The sequence below is a fragment of the Natator depressus genome, chromosome 1, assembly GCF_965152275.1.
Source record: "Natator depressus isolate rNatDep1 chromosome 1, rNatDep2.hap1, whole genome shotgun sequence".
NCBI lineage: Eukaryota > Metazoa > Chordata > Testudines > Cheloniidae > Natator > Natator depressus.
Window position 1 is genome coordinate 77,330,364 of NC_134234.1, and position 20,678 is coordinate 77,351,041.

Consider the following 20,678-nt stretch of genomic DNA (forward strand, 5'->3'; position numbering starts at 1 on the left):
GGCTGAACCCCCTAAAATGGCATGCAGCTCATCATAGAAGCGGCATGTTTGGGGCTCTGACCCGGAGCGGCCGTTCGCCCCTCTGGTTTTCTGGTAGGTTTGTCTCAGCTCCTTAAGTTTCACACGGTACTGCTTCGGATCCCTGTTATGGCCTCTGTCCTTCATGCCCTGGGAGATTTTGACAAAGGTTTTGGCATTTCGAAAACTGGAACGTAGTTCTGATAGCACGGATTCCTCTCCCCATACAGCGATCAGATCCCGTACCTCCCGTTCGGTCCATGCTGGAGCTCTTTTGCGATTCTGGGACTCCATCATGGTCACCTCTGCTGATGAGCTCTGCATGGTCACCTGCAGCTTGCCACGCTGGCCAAACAGGAAATGAGATTCAAAAGTTTGCAGGCCTTTTTCTGTCTACCTGGCCAGTGCATCTGAGTTGAGAGTGCTGTCCAGAGCGGTCACAATGGAGCACTCTGGGATAGCTCCCGGAGGCCAATACCGTCAAATTGTGTCCACAGTACCCCAAATTCGACCCGGCAAGGCCGATTTAAGCGCTAATCCACTTGTCAGGGGTGGAGTACGGAAATCGATTTTAAGAGCCCTTTAAGTCAAAATAAAGGGCTTCATCGTGTGGATGGGTGCAGTTTTACATCGATTTAACGCTGCTAAATTCGACCTAAAGTCCTAGTGTAGACCAGGGCTATGTGAACAGGCAAGGAGGGGCCTGGTCGACTGCTCTACCACAAGGCGATGAGGCTCTGGGAGTTTTGCATTGCCAACTCAATCCGTTTCAAAGCCTCTCACCTTCCAAGTGTTTAGAACAAACTGGCAGACCCATCAAATGGATCTTTCTCCAGTCACAAGTGTTGTCTCCGCCCAGATGGTGGCCAGATTAATTTTCCAACAATGGGGGAGTCCCCAAATAGACCGGTTTGCTCTCGGGCAGATCATAGCCCAGGGTTTCTCCTGTTGCCTTGGGCAGACAAGTTCCTGTATGCATTTATCTCCAGTTCCACTCCTTCCAAGAGAGGAAGGACCATGCTCCAGTCATACTCATAGCTCCAATCTGGCCTTGACAGCATTTGGTTTTCCACTCTGCTGAACCTCTCGAACTGAGCTCTGTAGATACTATCGTTGGAACCAGACCTGATCTCTCAGAATCATGGTCATCTCCTCTACCCCAAACTACGGGCCCTCCCCCTGACAGCCTGAATATTCCGTGGCTAACTTCTCAGGAGGAAATTTGTTCAAATGGGGTTCAAGAGATGCTTTTAATTAGTAGAAAACCTTTTATCGGGTATACTTTCCTGGTGAAATGTCAGAGGTTCTACATCTGGTCCCAGCAGAAAGACATTTACTTGGGCTAGGGTCCAATCCCCTATGTGTTGGATTATCTGTTATATCTAAAGCAACAGGGCCTTGCTATTAGTTCTGTCAAGATCCACCTGGCAGCTAACTCAGCTTTCCACCTGCCAGTTGAAAACTGTTCCCTTTTCTCCAATCGTGTGATGATCAGATTTCTAAAGGTTTAGATCAGTTATATCTCCAAGTAGAGGATCCTATTCCCCATTGGGACTTAAACCTGGTGTTAGCAAAGCTAACGGGTCATCCATCTGAGCTACTGGCTGCCTGTTTGTTACTCCATCTTTCCATGAAGGTAGCCTTTTAGTTGCAGTCACCTCGGACAGAAGTGTGGATGAGGTACGAGCTCTAGTTTCACGACCACTATATATGGTATTCTACAAGGACAAGGTTTACCTAAGCCCTCACCCAAAGTACCTTACCAAGATGGTGTCTTATTTTCACATTAATCAGGCTATATTTATCAACTTTCTTTTCTAAGCCTCATAATCATAGGGACGAGGAGACACTACACATGTTGAACGTTAGAATGCCTCGAACTTTTTACCTGGACACGACTAACTGTTTAGGTCTTTCTCACAGCTTTTCCTGGCAATTGCAGATAGAATAAAGGGCCTTTAGGGCTTTTCTCAAAAGATCTTGCTGGATCTTTTCTTGTATTTGTTTATGCTATGATTTGGCAGGCGTGATGTTGCCAAATAGAGTGCTTGCACATTCAACCACATCTCAGGCAGCCTCTGTAGCCTTTCTGTCTGAAGTGCCTATTCTGGACATTTGCAAACTGGCAACTTGGTCTTCAGTCCATAGCTTCGTGTCTCATGCCATTTCTCAGCAATGTAGAGCTAACACCATATTTGGATGTGTGGTCCTTCAGTCTTTATCCACCTCCAGATCAAACTGCTTGTGAGTCACCTGAAGTGGAATGGACATGTGCAGCCACTTGAAGAGGAAATGGTTATGAACCTGTTCAGTAACTGTTGTTCTTTGAGAAGTGTTGCACATGTCCATTCTATAACCCCCTCCTTCTTCTGTTGCTATCAAAATGTATCCGGTAAGAAGAAACTGAGGAAGGCAGGGGGTGGCTCTGCCTTTTATACCACCATGCAGCTGTGCGAGGCAGTAGAGGGCACATGCACTACCCCAAGGGGTACCGCTGAGGAAAAAACATCCAACAACAGTACACTTAGCATGCATACACCTGAAGTGGAATGGATATGTAACACATCTCAAAGAACAGTAGTTACAGGACAGATTAGTAACTGTTTCTTGTGACATTTTATAAATTTTTATCCACTTTTCCACAGTTAGGCTCCAAAGTGGGGTAAATCTGTAGGCCCAATTATTACAGCAGACCCCACTTATATAATTCCTGACTTTTTTTAATCAATGAGCTACTAAAGCACACATGTTACTAACAATTAGTTTTAAGTGAGTCACTAATAACTGAGGCCAGTACTTCTGTCAAGAAAAGCCTGGATGCCATTCTTAGGTAAGCTGCATAGATCACACATTTTGAAGAAAGAAACCCACAGCTGTACTTATCTTGAGTAACAGGTCCTTGGAGATTTATGGCAAAGCAAATAATAATGTGATCCAGAAGGTGTAACTATTTCTCTATTAAATTCCTGTAAATTATGCTGATTTGTTTAATTTTCAGAGACCATTATAAAACAGAATATGAGAACAAATTGCGTGATGAATTGGAACAAATTAGATTGAAAACAAATCAAGAAATTGAACAGCTTCGAAGCACCTCAAAGGAAATGTATGAACGTGAAAACAGGTAGGTAAACGTTATTTTAAAAAAAAAATCCTTCAGGCATAACGTAATTAAGGTATACATTGTCATATGTCATATTTGTGTTTGTGTTCCTATTATTTGTGAATCATGTTGTCAGTTTTATGGTGGGAAGGGGTGGTCACAGTGCAGAAAATTAGACTTACTGTTAAGCCATTATTAAATAAACTTAGATGTTACAAGAAAGTTTTTCATACGAAATTACATCTTTACAATAAAAGTGCAGTTTTATTTTTTGCTTTCTCTTAAAATAACTGCTGACAATTCTTAGTATTGAAAATAATTAATTGTCAGCAAAAGCAAAAGTTATCTTCCACTTTAGCATTAGTGGTTTGTGTTTTGTGCGGCTGTCATTTATATCATAGTGAAATTAATATGTATAAAGTACATACATGTCAGGTAGTCTCCTATATATGATGCTTTGCAGCTGTTCTGGAGACAAGCCTTGGAATCTGAGAATTGAGAGGGGACTGTTTTGAGAAGAATGAGGAACGTGGGAAATGAGTCGTGAGGGGTTTTTTTTTTGTTTTTGTTTTTTTACTTTTTAAAAAAAGAAAGCAAGTTTGATATGGTTTAAAACTTATGATCTAAAAAAAGTATAGATCTCCAATTCATTATACTGTTATGTTTTCAGCAGAACATACTGTGATACCAATCTTGCAAAGGCTGACCTACCTGCTTGACATACCTTGCATGTTGGTAGTCCCATTTGAATTCAGTGGAATGCCTCATATGCATAGTGTTAAGCACCTATCTAAGTCTTTAGGCATTTAAAGGTTGGGACCTATGACCGTAGGAATTTTGGCACTGTTTCTCTCTGCCAAAGTGATCAGCCAATAGTAAGAGGTCATAGTAATAGTAATTATTGCACAAACCTATCCAGTCTTATGTGACTATAATCGAAGATCAGGAGAACTGGTAAGTGTATTTGCAGGTACAAGGTAAGATTCTGTCCATTGCAAGTACAAATTCTTTGTAATCAGTTTCTGACACTGACACAATTACAACAGAGTGACCACCATATTTTTACATATATCACACTGTTGTTGTCTTTCTCAGTGTAAACAAATATATGATCAAAATTTTTTATGTATGTTATATTTTTATTTTAAATAAACATCAACTGCCATTACTGGTCCACTACCTATTAATTGGTAGTCTCTTAGAGGCCTCACCCTAGAATTGGTTCTTTAGGAGGGTACCATTTACATTGCAGAAACAGTGTACTAAATCAGTTGCTGGAAGACAGCCCTGTGCCAGCCTAGGCAATGGTTTGGGCTGTTTTAACCATGTGTGTGCACACAGACTGTGTTTAGATCCAACCATCTCACTTTCTAACTGTATACAAACTCAGTTAGAAGAAGTTGTTCTAGGCATTGCAGGTGGTGACACTTGTAGTTAAAATACACACTTTACATTATTAGGACCATTTTCAGTTACTTATAACATTGCCACGCTTGAACCATTTGGTGTGGTCTTCGGATTGAATTTTTGTTTGTTTGTTTCCAAAAACAAGATTAGGGAAAAAAATGTTGTTTTGCCCACATTATAAAAATCCTTCTTTGTTGGCTACTGTGCATTCCCACTTATGGGAAATCTACAGCCTTTAGCATTGAACTGTGGAATTATATTAAAAAAGCCCGCGTTTGCCGGTGGGAGAGGAGGAAGATGCAGAAGTACCTGTCACACTAGGATGACAACATCAGTCCAGTTTATACAAAGGAGTACTCTCTCACAACCACCTCTGTTTCTTCATCATTATCACAGAGAGCTAACTGGAACTTTTTTCTTGCGTCCACTAGCCAGTTAGCCTGTCCTTTTCTTAATGTTACTATAGTTCTAGTACAGTTAAAGTAGTTGAGACCACTTGCCTTAGGTTACTGCCAAGGCTGTGTTGGGTCCTGAACACCACAGAGGGTTCAAAACATGTGTGACCTGTTCAGCTACTGAGACAGACACACTGGCAGAGGCTTGTGTAGTGTGACTGGGAGAAGCTCACCTAGCCCAGTGCACAATTTGCCACATCTTCACTCCTTGGACGACAAAGGACAAACAGTTAAGTCTGCAGGGGCATTTGGCTTCCTTAAGCCTTCAACCAGATTGTCCTAATGCACCTTCCGGAGTTTTGAGGTCTTCCTCTGTGCTGACAACTTTTTTAAAGAGACCTGAGGAATTAACAATGCCACCTCAGCCTTGAAACCAGCCTGAAATCAATTAGCCTGAGACAAACATCTAGTGGGATTGTTCTGCCATTCAGCACCACAGGCTCCATCAAAATAGAGGACTCTGGCACTGCAATCTAGATTGGCATTGTTGTCAGCACTGAAAATTGCCCTTGTGCTGTTAGAGTTGACACTGTTTTCAGATCTCCTTGTGAACTTGTTCCAGGGAAGAGGAAGGAAAAAAGAAAGTATTCTGCTTTACAAGAGGAGACCAAGGAGAAGAAAGCTGAGGCTTTGTTCTCCTACTCCACTGACATGTCACCTCTTGAACTCCTTACCCTGTCAGTGAAGCCCTTGGCATGCACCTCTCCTCGATATACGACTCTGGTGACAAATTATTTTGACACCTTACTGGTGTGCATATCTCAGACTATGTAGTCCCTCATGATTGGGGGACCGCCATCCGTGGTTTTGGCTATGACTCTGCAGCTTGACTCTGTGCAGCAGTATTTGTCACTGATACTGATGCAGAACATGTTGGTTCTGAGGGGATCCCATGCTCCTCAAACAACGCAAGTCTTGTGGTTTGCTGCAGGGAACCTAGTGGGCTTCCTTTGCCAAAATCTCCATCTGCCTGGAAATACCTTATGTAGGAACACCAACTATTATGTCCTATGTTCAGGAGTCAGTGAAGGCTTTTCCCAGTGCTGCCAAACAAACACGTCGCCAGTTTTGGCTCTGTTGATAACCTGACACCGTTGCACCTCATGGTACCAGAGGCACCTCCACCAGTATCGACAGCTTTCCCAGTACTGGCTTCATGTCAGGCACTGCTGCCCTCCAGAGCCACCTATGTTTTAATCGGTGCAGAGATGACTGGCACTTCTGACACCATTTCCTCCTCAAGAAGAGTGGCACATGCATGACAACTAAGAGATACTCCTTCAGAGGAAATGGAGTGGTCACCCGTCAAGGAAAATACTGATGGAATGTCCGTTGAGGATCAAACTGGGACTTTGTTCATCTCTCCTCCTGATAAACAGGAACATGCTTCTTTGGGTGCTTGCTCATGTTGATTCCAAGTAGGTGTGTGTGCGCCGCATGCAAAGTTGCCGGAAGGTTTTTCCCCTAGCAGTAGCTGTTGGGTCAGCTCAGGCGCCCCCGGAGTCATGCCTTCATGGTGCTCCACATAGGGCCCTGCCAATCTGCCGCCTCTCCAGTTCCTTCTTACCGCCAGTCACCGTCATTGAAGCGTTCTCTTTTTTCTCTCATTCTCAAACGATCCCCTAGTGGACTCTTAATTATTACCTGTAAATAGTTAATAGTTCTTAGTATAGTGTAGTGTAGTTTTTTTAACCCCCTTGTTCGCCGGGGTTCTCTTCCCCTTTTGCTTCCCGGAGCCAGGGCATGCCTCAGTCCCAGGGGTTTTAAGCCATGTGGGGTCTGCCAAAAGCTGATACCAAAGTTGACCCACACATATCCTGCTTTAAGTGCCTGGGGGAATCTCACCAGACTGACAAGTGCAAAATCTACAGAGGATTCTGCCCAGGACCGAGAAGGAAAGGAAGCACAGGCTGAAACTTCTGCTCATCGAGGCAGGCCTGCAGCAACAATCAGAATCGATCCCCGTGGACCTGGCACTGGGTACTTTGGCATCAGTGTGTAGTGCACCAGCTTCAATGAGGGAGGTCCACAGAGGAAGGACTCAGAGGTCAGTGATCCTCGGCACTGTCACTCCCCAGCACTGAAGACTTCCTCGCGTGCAGAGACCCGCCACCGCTCGCAGTCGTTGGTGCCTCGCAAAAAGCACAGGAAGATAGAGGGCTTTCGCCTGCTCGTCTGACTGAGCACGAGCGCAACCTCTTCCATGCCTGAGGCGGTACCTTTGACTCTGGGCCCTCAGAGGTTGGGTTTCAGTTTCAGGGGGGATTTTATTTTGGGGGTGGGAGGATATAACTATAGAGTATTGTTAATCTGTACATTCACAGCTTCTCTTTAGACTTTGTCCTGCTGTATTGTTCTCTGCATTTTTTGACTCTTCTTGTTGTTCTGTTGTGGACAGGTATGAGGTATAAACTCATTAATTTTATTTCCTATCAGTACTAGGGTGGATTTGAGTTAAATTGATTTAAATCATGATTTAAATCACTAATCAGGAAGATTCGATTTAATCATGTGTTTCTACATAAAAGTGCATTCTTGTTGGTTGTTATAACCTTAATACATATTCTTCACAACTTAGAGAGAGATGTAAATTTCATTTTTAGAAGGTACAAACTATACGTTTTTTAGTGATTTATTTTGAAAACTTTTCAGATTAGTTTTACAGCTATATCAGAAAATGAATGATTGTTTGGTTATTTCATTTACCGAAGGTAATTGAAGCAGAGAGTTCACCTCCCAAAGACTTCATAAATATCTCCAATTCAGCACGTTAATCATTAATATTTGGAGGATTTTCTTGCCATGCTGTATTAGTTGGAGAACATCACCAGACAGATATTTAAATTGTTTTATTTAATAAAAACAACAATGTTATGTATTTGGGATTTTTTTGCTTCAACAGCAAACATATAATATTTTAACAAAACAAGCATATGAATTTTTGAATTTAGTTAGAGTGGTAGCTATGTTAGTCTGTATCAGCAAAAAAAACCCTGGAGTACTTGTGGCACCTTAGAAACTAACAAATTTATTTGGGCATAAGCTTTCTTGGGCTAAAACCCACTTCATCGGATGCATGCAGTGGGAAAATACAGTAGGAAGATATATATACACAGAGAACATGAAAAAATGGGTGTTGCCACACCAACTGTAACAAGACCAATTAATTAAGGTGGGCTATTTTCAGTAGGAGAAAAAAAAACCTTTTGTTGTGATAATCAGGATGGCCCATTTCAAACAGTTGACAAGAAGGTGTGAGTAACAGTAGGGGGAAAAATTAGCATGGGGAAATCGTTTTTACTTAGCATAATGACCCATCCACTCCCAGTCTTTATTCAAGCCTAATTTAATGGTGTCCAGTTTGCAAATTAATTCCAATTCTGCAGTTACTCATTGGAGTTTGTTTTTGAAGTTTTTTTGTTGGAGAATTGCGACTTTTTGGTATGGCAATACCCATTTTTCATGTTCTGTGTCTATACATCTTCCTACTGTATTTTCCACTGCATGCATCCGATGAAGTGGGTTTTAGTCCGCGAAAGCTTATGCTCAAATAAATTGGTTAGTCTCTAAGGTGCCACAAGTACTCCTTGGGTTTTTTTGGGGGGGGAGGGGTGGGGAAGGGGGTTGCTGAATTTAGTTCAACAGTCAAGTTTTTTAAAATCAGATTTGTTTTTGTTAAAATTGTTTTTAACTAAAATAGTTAAATGAGGTATTTTAAAAAACAAAAACAAAAATTAAATCGACTAAGTCAGCCAGGTCAACATGAGAAACTTAAAATATTGGCTTCTGCAGCTAACTCAATTGTATTCACCTTCATTTTCCTGTTTGTTCATAATCTGGAAAAGAAAAACAAGCTTTCCTGCTTTTTCAGGTCCCAAACGATTTCTCAATTTTGAATGAATTAGTCCAAGGGGAGAAAATATTCTTTCTACGCTGGCAGAAGAATTTACTGCTGTTAAAAGTGAAATTATCACTTCAACAGTCTCTGAATCCAAGTGCTTAAGTGACTTCCAGCAGTTCACTTCTGTGACTTTCTTTAAAACATCATCATCAAACTTGTATTTCTTGAATGGTTCTTATTGTTGAACTGGGTCTCTTTTATGGCCTGCTGCCATTATAGGTTTGCCCTTCCAGTGAGAGCAAGGTATGGTAGATCTCAAATCAATGAAGGCTACACTCAGAAAGACCTCAAGACTTCTGGAATATGCTGCTCAAACAGTTTCACTTTTGTTTCTACTGCCTGTCCCTCCCTTCTCACATTTATCTCCAGACTTCTTCTCCTTATCTAGCTCTATTCCACCCCCAACAGTCTTTTTGATACTTTTAGAGAGAAGAAAGGGATTGACTCTGTGTACACCAGGGGTCGGCAGCCTTTCAGAAGTGGTGTGCCGAGTCTTCATTTATTCACTCTAATTTAAGGTTCCGCATGCCAGTAATACATTTTAACGTTTTTAGAAGGTCTCTTTCTATAAGTCTTTAATATATAACTAAACTATTATTGTATGTAAAGTAAATAAGGTTTTAAAAATGTTTAAGAAGCTTCATTTAAAATTAAATTAAAATACAGAGCCCCATGGACCGGCGGCCAGGACCTGGGCAGTGTGAGTGCCACTGAAAATCAGCTTGCGTGCCGCCTTTGGCACGCGTGCCATAGGTTGCCTACCCCTGGTGTACGCAAATTTGCAGAGGGACAATAGGGTAGAGGTCCGTTATTTCTCACCTCTATATATTTATTTTATTTTAAAACATTTTTGCTGTTAACAAGCATGTTATCTCTGGAGACACAAATCCACAGTTGGAGAACTGCAAAACTAAGCATCTCTGATGGTATCTTCTAGACTGAGCACTGAGTCCCATTGGGTAGATAGAAAGATTAATCTAAATAAGCTATACAGAAGCCTCTGGAACCCCATAAGATTGGGTCCCTAATCCATGAACTATTGGAACTCATTTATAAATCTTTTCTTAAACATTACATGAATATATTGTCTCATACTATAGAATTAGAATGTATAATCCCTATTCCATGATGAGATATCTTTGAGCTATAATATATATTAATTAAAACTATCTTTAGGTAGGTTTTTTCTCTCAAAAAGCATTTTATCAAAAAATATCTGATTTAAATTAAAAAAAAATCCAATTTTTTATTTTATTTTTTTTTAAATCATTGATTTTTATCCACCCTGATCAGTACCATGGCTGATGCCAGTAATACCAACTTTAAGATGTATGAATCTTGACATTACATTGTCAGATGCTGATGACCATGTGCTATACCTCAGGTGTTTAGGTATGGGGGGCACAGTCTGGGCTGATAGTAAGTCTACATTAGTTTGATCCTTGGGACTCTGAGAGAGGGGGAGGGTTTCTTAAAACTCCATGTGTGGGAGGAGCACTTAAGGAACTTCTGGCCTAGTCCAAAGCAGAAGATCCATCAAGATTAGTACTGAGGGACTCTTTTACTGCCCCAACATCAAAATCCCATGGTAGGAAGGTCTTTTTTCACATCTTTTTTTGCACGTTATGCTAAAAAGGGTTGAAGTTCCAACTCCACTTGGTTTCAAAGATCCACTTTGCTTCAAAGATCCAGGAAGCACAGCTCAGGAACTGTGTTGGTGCTGAGCAGATCCTCTGTGTAGAAGGAAGCTGGTGACAGTGAGCTCATTGGTCCTAAGGTTTACCAGGGCTGGCAGCCCATTCAAATCTATATGCTTATCTCAATGTGTAGGAGAGCCTATGGTGTCATTGCTGTTTCAAATACTACTTAGGTTCTTTCTGTCTTTCTTTCTCAGCTGTAAACCTTTCCCTATTTATAGTGTCTCGGGCTTCAGTGTTACATCTTCTGTTTCAGTTAGTGAGCCTTCAGAACCAAGGGTTCATAGAATTGTCCCCACTTCATCTTCAGTGAAGCCTGAGGGCCACTAAAGTCTTTGTGTGTCATTCTGTCCTTCTGGTTCTCAGGAATTTGGACATGAACAATGTCTTTTTTCTAGACATAGGATTGGTGTTTGAGCTCCTCATCTGAGGTTTATTCTATCCTTTGGGGATCTTTTGATCTGCCTTAACCTTATACGATACTATCTCCTTGTTCTCATTCTTCCATTTTGGTCTCTTATCTTTTGGAACAGAAGTGTAAGGGGTCTAAGGGAGTTCAAAAGTGGTAACTTGGAATGGGAAGAGGAAAAGAAGGATGATTCCTGGCTGGTGGACAAGTAAGGCTCAGTGCATTCCTGAGCCTATTCTAAACTACTGCAGGGACAGAAACAGACTCTGTGACAGATTGAATAAAGAGCCCAGGGATGGATGGAACTGGCCTGGCAAGGAGTCTGAGAGTGGGGAGAGGAGTCCAGGGTAGGGTGGGGATGCTAGTCAAGTCACATAAACCAAACTTTTCACCAATGGGCACTAATTGTGTTCCTTATTTTATGAGTATGCAATCTGAGATACCTGCTTCTGATTGCCGGAACACTTACAGTAGCAACTGAAGTCAGTGGGGAGTTGTTTTTGAACACATAAAGTACTATATAATGCTAAGTGCTCTGAAAATCAGTTCCTAGGCTACTCAAATTGGGCACCCAAAATTAATGTAGACTTTTTACCTTAATCTCTCTGTTCCCTAGGTATAAAATTGGGATGATGTCTATCACTCAACCTCATAGGGTCAGGCACCCTTAATCCTTTTCCAAACTTTGAATTCTTGACTTTGCAATCTTAACATTCTTTAACATTTTTGTGTGTCATTTCTATACATGAATGAAGATCTAATCCTGCTGTGGGAATTCAGATAATCATCATTTTATAGGATTAGGCTCTAAATGTGAATTATATAAAGAACATTGACATTATGTACAAAGTAATATCGCTAGGTCTTAAAAGTGGAGATCTGCTGTGTTCAATTCAGTTTTTAGGGCTGGATTTTCTTAAATCAAATCTGTCTGTTTCCTATACAAATCTTGGAGCATGTCAGGCAAATTTTGTGTTCTGTTGGCCCCAAAGTGAACTATGCTGAGTTGTCTTAATTCTCAAAATTTGTAACTCAGAAAACTAGTTTATTAAAATTTCTAAAGCAGCTGAAAGGGTTATTTTTAATTGACCAGCATAAAAGCAAAAAAGATTATGTGGAATAATATAATTGCAGAAAAGAGTCTCATACATCTTTGTTTTTCAAAGAGGTAGTAAATGCATTTTGAGAAACGGGGATATATAATCAGTGGCAATGATGTAGACTATTTGAGACCAGTAAGTCACAATTGGTAAAAATGTATATGAAATTGGGGATGGGAAAATTATTGTAAATTAAGACTTTTGTGTAAAAAGACAAATAGTCAACTATTAAGTATGAGAAGCTATTCACAAAATAAGTTAGCACTCCCATACAGCTCTTGTAAGCCAGTCCAAAATGACTAAAAAAGAGATTTAGATATAAATTAATATTGTTTGTTTATGAAAATTCTTGTTCATATATACCAGATTGCTGACAGAATAATTTTATTTTTTACTTCAGAAATTTGAGAGAAGCAAGAGATAATGCTGTGGCTGAAAAAGAAAGAGCAGTTGTGGCTGAAAAAGATGCTTTAGGAAAATATGAGCATCTCTTAGAACAGTAAGTATATTTTAAAATGCATATACACAAATTGAACTAAAGAGATACTAGTATATTTATGTCATTAAATTTGATAATTTTTTCTGGACTTAAAGGGAATACTGCATACAATTCTTGTCAACCATGTTCAAGAAAGATGAATTAAAACTGGATGAAGTGCAGAGAAGGACTACTAAGATGGGCAGAGGAATGGAGAGCCTATTTTACAAGACACTAAAAGAACTTGGCTTGTGTTGCCTAGCTAAATGAAGGCCTGAGAGGGGATATGATTACTCTCTATAAATACCGCAGGGTAGTAAAACAACAGGGAAGGAGAAAAGCTATTTAAGATAAAGGATAATGTTGACGATAAGAACAAAGGGTATACATTGCCCATGAATAAATTTTAGGCTGGAAATTAGAATGATGTTTCTAACTATCAGAGGACTGAGTCTCAGAAACTTTCAATAGGAATAGTGGAAGCAAACTACTTACCAGTTTTAAAGTGGATCTTGATAAATTTATGAACATGATTATATGACATGATTTCCTGTGATAGCAGGGAATTGGACTCTCTGACTGAAGAGGTTCCTGTCATTTCTGTTCTGTGTTTTCATCATTTCTCTAAGTGGACAAGATTAGTTTTTAACAAAATGCGTTTTCACCCATGAGCAACCAGTGGAGTTCCAGAATGTCTGAGCAGCAATCCAGATTGTCTCAAGATTCTTCTGTTCTTCAAGTGATGTCCCTGTGGGTGCTCCACTTTAGGTGTCGGTGCACCTCTGCGCCCATAACCGGAGATTTAAGGAATCAGTGCCCAGTTGGGTCACACATGCACGGTCCCCGTTTCACACCACTTCAGGCGGTTAACAGGTGCTGTGCAAGCAACCCCCCCTCAGCTGCTTCTCTACTGCTTTTGGCTCGAGTCAGAGCACTTAGCAGCGCCTCGCAGCTTAGCAAGAACTAAGCTTTCCCTTAGTTTTTAGTTTTCAGTTAGAATAGTTAGCCTTCCTATTTGATCCCCATCTTTTGCTTCTTCCCCCCCCCCCCCCCAAAAAAAAAAAAGTTACTTAAATTTTTCCTCAGAGGGCATGTAGGTTTCCATTTCTAGGTGGTTATTGTACTTCCCCTGCCCTTTGTTTTTTTACAGGGAGAGTACGCTCCTTGAGGGGCATGACTGGTTCTCCAGGGTTCAAACACTGCACTATCTGCAGGTTTTCTGTACCTCTTTCTGACGGACACTCTGTGTGCCCGGTGTCTCGGCGAGACACGTGTACTGCAGACGTGTTCGCACTGTCACAATCTGAAAGCTTGCACCAGAAAGGCAAGAGATCTCCAACTGAAACTACTCCTCATGGAGAGATCTCTCCACCTGGCATCTAACATTAGGTACGCACCTTACCAGGCCAGAAATTGCCATCGGCAGCCTCTGATAAGGACCCTTCCTCCATGGCACGGGCTCCTGATCAACCCGCCAAGAAGGCGGCAAAAAAGCGGGACACCATGTTCCAACTTTGGAGTTGGCCAACAAAAGGCTCTCCACTCACACTCCGCAAACACTCCTGGTACTGACCGCACCGGCCATGTCAGCAGCTGAAACAGAGGGTCCCTTTGGCACCATCGGTACCAAGAAACCGAAAACTGGATGCCCACTATGCCCTTCCAACCACAATGGCCTTTTTGGAACCTATGGGCTACATACCAACAACGACAACCAGGCATACCTGTCAGCCTTCCCACAGCTGACACACTTCAAACACCTTTATTGATCCCACCTGGCACCTCTGAACAGGGGGCTCAGGAGGAGGAGGAGGAATTCTCTGATCAAGACAATCCACCGGAAGTCACGGAGCATTGGCCTATACAGAGGGTGGTTGCAGATGTGCTCCCCACCCTAGAAGGGACGCATCCGTAGTGATGGTGATCAACAGTGGGTTTTCTAGGAAGGGCACCCCACCAGTAGACATTGTCCAGGTTGGTCCACCACAAAAGAGAATCTTTGACTGTCTTTGACATGGTGAGGCACTTGTTTATACTGTGCTTGTGTGGGACATAATTTGTTTGGAGCCAGGCTTGGAGGCACTGCATATGTAATCTTGCGTGTCAGACAACGAAGGTCATGGTGGCCGTGTGGCCTAAAATTTGTACGCAAGTTCTGGCAGACACTTGCAGGCTATTTTGTGCTGTGGAGATCAAATTGGTTAGAATCAGAAATTGTTTTGTCGGTAGGGAGGCTGTTGCCTCGAGGGAGCTGAGGTCCACTCCAATAAATTCCAGGTGTTGAACTGGTGTTAGAGTGGATTTTTGAATACTATGGCAGATACCCTAAGCAGGAAGTTTTATCAGGACCATGAGTAGGAGCTGAACACACCAGTAATACTAGACATTTTCTGGATGTGGGGGTTTCCAATGATGGATCTTTTTACAACTGCACAAAACACCAAATACCCCCAGTTCTGCTCCAGAGCGGGACTCGGTCCACAGTCTCTGGGTGACACCTTCCTCATCAAGTTGAACGCTCCCCTACTTAAATGCCTTCTCTCCCATCTCCTTTCCTAGCCCGCGTGCTTCATAAGATCAAACGAGACAGATCCAGAGTGATCCTAAAAGCCCCCGAATGGTCACAACAAACATGGTACCGTTAGCTTCTGCACATGGTGGTCTACGCACCACACACACTGTCACTTCTACCTCAGCTGCAGGTTGTGTCATCCATCTGGATCCCCAATGACTCCATCTCAAAGCTTGGTTACTGCATGGTTCTCAGACTGTGAAATGACATATTCCACAGATGTACAAAACATCTTGTTAAACAGTCATAGGATAACTACCCGACTCACATACATACATAAGTGGAGGCCATTCGACTCATGGTGCCAACAAACAGACTGCACTTCTCTCAGCCCCTTTACCTCTCATTCTAGACTACTTGCTGGAACTCAGATGGGCATCTCCATGAGTTACATATGTGTGCATCTATCAGCAATCTTGGCATTCAGTCATAAAGTAGATGGATTCTGTACCTTTACACATCCACTCCCTAAACGTTTTCTTAAGGGCCTCTGCAGAATTTCGGAATCCCACCCCACCATGGGACCTCAACTTAATCCTCCATGCCCTCATCGGCCCTCCCTTTGGGCCCAGGGCTACAAGCTCCTTGTTCCATCTTTCCATGAAGGTTGCATTCCTAGTGGCCATTACATCTGCCAGAAGGGTGGGAGAACTTATACAGAACCCACCTTAGACAGTCTTTTTCAAAGATAAAGTATCCCTCAGACCACAGCACAAGTTCCTACCTAAAGTTGTCTCATCCTTTCATCTCAATCAATACATTTGCTGACATTTTTTCCTAAACCGCATGCGGACAAACAGTCTAGATTACATCCCCTAGATGTCCGCAGGGCTATAGCCTTCTACGTTAATTGGACAAAATATTTTCGCAAGTCTCCAAAACTGTTTGTTTCAGTCACCGAACGATCAAAAGGTAATGCCATTTCCAAAGAATGTGTTTCTAATGGATATCAGACTGCATAAAACTGTGTTACCTCCAGCATGAACGAGAACCCCCTACACTGTAGGGCCTTCAGGGATCTGCACGCATTCTACCATAGGCCTATCAGCATCCATACCATTTCTTAATAATGTTCCCATCACGGAAATCTATAGGGCTGCAACCTGGGCTTCTCCACACACATATGCCCAGCATTACACTTTGCAACAACATGCATCTTCCCGTATTCTGTTTGGACATACCGTACTTTCATCTGCTACGTCTTCAACTCCGAAGCTCCCTCATTTCACTGGAGGGCACTGCTCTGAAGTGGAGCACCCACAGGGACATCGCTCGAAGAAGAGGAGAACGTTACTCACCTTGTGCAGTAGAGGAGGTTCTTTGAGATGTGTGTCCCTGTGGGTGCTCCATGACCCTCCCTCCTCCCCTCTGCTTCGGAATTTTATTACTTTTCTACCGCAGAGTAAAGTAACGGGGGTTGGTCGCACAGCACCAGTGAACCGCCTGAAGCAGCGTGAGATGGGGACCGTGCATGTGCGACCGGGCAACTACTATCTTAAATCTCCAGCTATGGACACGGGGGCTCACTGATACCTAAAGTGAAGCCCCCACAGGGGGACACATCTTGAAGAACCTCTGTTACTGCATGAGGTGAGCAACGTTCTCATCTTCCCTTGTCTTGCCTTGTCTCTCAAAGAGTAGATCGTGTGAATATTTTTCTCACCGTTGTTTCAAGAATGTCATAGTTTTTTATCTGTTAGGCCTGTCACCTAAGGGGGCAGTATTTAAAATAACTAGTGGCCAAAACAAGTGCTCCTCTTGTGGTGAAGTTGTGCAACTCACGCTGGCGGGATAGCTTCATATGATGTGAAGCACCTCTTTCATCAGACTCTGAGCTCTCTGATTCTCTATTACTCCTGCGGGATTCTGTGTGACTGTGCGCCTGCAGAAAATACCACTCCCTTATCTCCCGCAGAATTCCTGTGCTTCCCTCCTGAAAATGGCAGGGAAGCCGCGCCAGGGTGTGTGTGGGAAGAGAGGACACGACCATGGGTGCAGTTTTTTGCGGGGATTGCTCCCCTTCAAACAGAAGTGAGACATCGGCGGATGGGGGGGACACAGGGTTACATGCCTCTGCCTCCCCTCATTTCTTCAAGCGTAGAGCTGCCCAGCTGTATCGGCTCCACTGACTCTGCAGCTGAACGTCGCCTCCTGGGTCCTAGTGACAGTTGTGCTCCCCTTCTGTGTGCGGGAGCCTTCCTGTTTTCTGTGGAATAGTGAGTTCCTGCAGTGGGGCTGGGTAAGGAGGGGTGGGGAAATGAGGGACGGGAGGGAGGGGGTGGGGGGAAGAGGCAGTGGGGAAGGAAGGGGGTGGAATAGGGCGGGGTGGGGGGAATGTGGGAGTGAGGGGCAGGGGTAGAGAAGAAAAGGGGATAGGGGAATCGCGAGCCCGGCATTTGGCGCCCCCTCGGCAGCAGCTGGGAATCCCCCGTTAAGCAGGCCCATTGAACTCTCACCCTCATAGCCCTACACCTGCACTCCTCCAACTAACCCCACACACCTGGACCCCCATCCTACTGATCCCCAGCCAGCTGCAGCTGGACCCCCACCCCATCAAGCCCCACTCCCATGGCACCCAGACCCCCCTGCCGATCCCTATCTCCCCACACCCAGACCCCCACCTGCTGAATCCCCACCACCTTCACCTGGATTGCCTGCAGAGTCCCATTGCCGCTGCACCTGGAACCCCCCAATAAGTCCTTGTGCATCCAGATCTCCCACTGAGCCACCTGCACCCAGATTGTCCCACACAGAAACCTTTTGCCCCACACCTGGATCCCCCCACAGTAAGCACCTCCACACTTGGATCCTGCTGGGCGGAGCCTGCCCTCCCACACCTGGTGCAGAGGGCCAGGTCACCAAGGTGTTTCTGGGGCAGGTCCAGCCCTTGCACTGTGTCAGGGTCAGGTGCAGCCTCACTGCCGAGTCCCTGTACTGGGGGAGATGGGGTCTTCAGGGTGACCTCCCATCTCAGTGCAGCCAGCTCCCCACTGCCATGCTGGAGCCACATTTGTTTATTGACAAATAAAATTTGCAGAATTTTAAAATACTGTGCGCATAATTTGAAATTTTTTGGTGCATAATTTAAATTTTTTTGCACATAATTCACTCAGGAGTACTCTGTGGACCAGTGCTGTGATTCATTAGTTGAGAATAGGAAGTATTTTTATAATGTTTTCAACTAACAATTTAGCTATAATTTGTATGGAGCATAATAGTAATTGAATATTATACTTACTTTTGGGGTAGCCCATTTGTTCCTTTCCTGCTGCCTCCACCAGTTTTCTCACTTCCATATGTCCCAAATGGTGGTGTAGAATGGCTGTAATACTTCCCCATGCCAATTTATTAATATATTTTAGTATGGGGAGGAGTTGTGAATAATTCTCTGTACTGCTTCACAATAGCTCCAGTGTCCTGCCCTGCAGCGCTTTGGTTATTTAAATGCTTAGTTCTCCTAAATGACGACTAGTAGTCATGCTAATTATATTGCTGATTTTGAGCTATAGATAATATCCAAATAAGGATTTGAATGAGGCTACTACATTCATTTCATATATGACTTAATACATGTTTAAACCCAGGTGTTTAGAACTGAAAGGCTAATGCATTAACCAATCGTGCCACCTCGCTGTCTACTTGGAATGAACGTTTAAGTGACATTTTGCTTGAACTAGGTTTCAAAGGTGAGCTGTAAATAGGAATTGTTAAGATTTTGTTAACTTAAGCAATATGTGCTTCACACCTAATAACCAAGATACTGCTATTAGGGCATTTAGCACATTGCCCAAACCTGTAAACACTCTTTATTATTCAGTCCTGTGTATTTTGTCCCTTGTGGGACTCCTAACCCTCACTGCAATATAACATTCCAGCATGCACTATGCTGTAAGTGAATTCATATAAAATGTGGAACCCTGCTGGAAAATATATTCATCACGTAAAGAATGAGATAAGTGCCATTTTTTCTCTTTTTACTGTATAGAATTTTTGTTTTAACAAAACGCTATCTTATATTTTGGGCATATAATTTTTTTTCTTTTTTAAAAACTTCAAAACCATGCAACAGCCTTCTTTTAAAAAAAAGCACAGTTTCTTGACCTCTTGAATGCTGGTTTCCTGGTCCACTGAGGTGGTCTGATTGTTGTGATTTCAATGGCATTATTTATTAGGGCTGTCAATAAATCTCAATTAACTTAATGTGATTAACTCAAAAAAATTAATCACGATTAAAAAAATTCTTCGCGATTAATCACAGTTTTAATCACACTGTTAAACATTAGAATACCAATTGAAATTTATTAAATATTTTTGGATGTTTTTCTACTTTTTAAATATATTCATTTCAATTACAACACAAAAATACTAATATAAAGTGTACAGTGCTCACTTTATCTTAGTATTTTTTATTACAAATATTTGCACTGTAAATCTGATCAACAAAAGAAATAGTATTTTTCAATTCACCTCATACAAGTACTGTAGTGCAATTTCTTTCTCGTGAAAGTGCAATTTACAAATATAGATTTTTGTTGTTACATAACTGAACTGAAAAACAAAACAATGAAAAAACTTTACAGTCTACAAGTTCAGTCCTACTTCTTGTTCAGCCACACTAAGAGAAACAAGTTTGTTTACATTCATGGGATATAGTGCTGCCCGCTTCTTATTTACAATGTCACCTGAAAGTGAGAACAGGAATTCGCATGGCTCTTTTGTAGCTGGCATCGCAAGATATTTACATGCCAGATATGCTAATCATTTGTATGCCCCTTCATGCTTCGGCCACCATTCCAGAGGACATGCTTCCATGCCGATGATGCTTGTTATAAAAATAATGCGTTAGTTAAATTTGTGACTGAACTCCTTGGGGGAGAGTAAAATGTGTCCTGCTCTGTTTTATTTGCATTCTGCCATATATTTCATGTTATAGCAATCTCGGATGATGACCCAAGATATGTTGTTCGGTTTAAGAACGCTCACTGCAGATTTGACAAAACGCAAAGAGAGTACCAATGTGAGATTTCTAAAGATAGTTATGGTACTTGAACCAAGGTTTAAGAATCTGAAGTCGGATTCTTCAGATTCTTAAAAATATCGGAGGGATGAGGTGTGGAGCATGCTTTCAGAGGTCTTAAAAGAGTAACACTCCGTTGCAGAAACTACAGAACCCAAACCACCAAAAAAGAAAATCAACCTTCTGTAGGTGTGTAACGGGGTTGGCACTCACCTTTCATGAGTACCCCCTTCTGGCTGGGCGTGTCTGCGTTCTTTAGTTCTGGTGACCCCTTTTGCTGGTTCTCAGGCGGGTTTGTCAGTGACACAGCATTCTAGCCAAGTCAAACTGTCTGCATGTTAACCAGCGCAAACCCCTTCCAGGTATACGGTCCACCAGAGACTATCTTCGAACCCCTGTGGTGGTGGTGTATTTCTCTAGCCCTCCCTTGGCTGTGATGTTTAAGTAGTTCAGCCCTGGTATGGGATTGTATCCCCAGGGCTTCCTCCCTGGAGATACTATCTTCCTGTAGCCCTACCCAG

At 42.5% G+C, this 20,678-nt stretch overlaps 1 protein-coding gene across 2 annotated transcripts in view; it reads left to right on the forward strand.

Moving 5' to 3' along the window:
* Positions 1-20,678, forward strand: part of PIBF1 (progesterone immunomodulatory binding factor 1) — a 165,147-nt gene that overhangs the window by 39,409 nt on the left and 105,060 nt on the right. For both annotated transcript variants that reach the window (XM_074961959.1, XM_074961967.1), the window contains exons 9-10: positions 3,017-3,142; positions 12,491-12,589. In XM_074961959.1, coding sequence (XP_074818060.1) covers positions 3,017-3,142; positions 12,491-12,589 — 225 coding nt within the window. The remainder of the gene's footprint in view (positions 1-3,016; positions 3,143-12,490; positions 12,590-20,678) is intronic.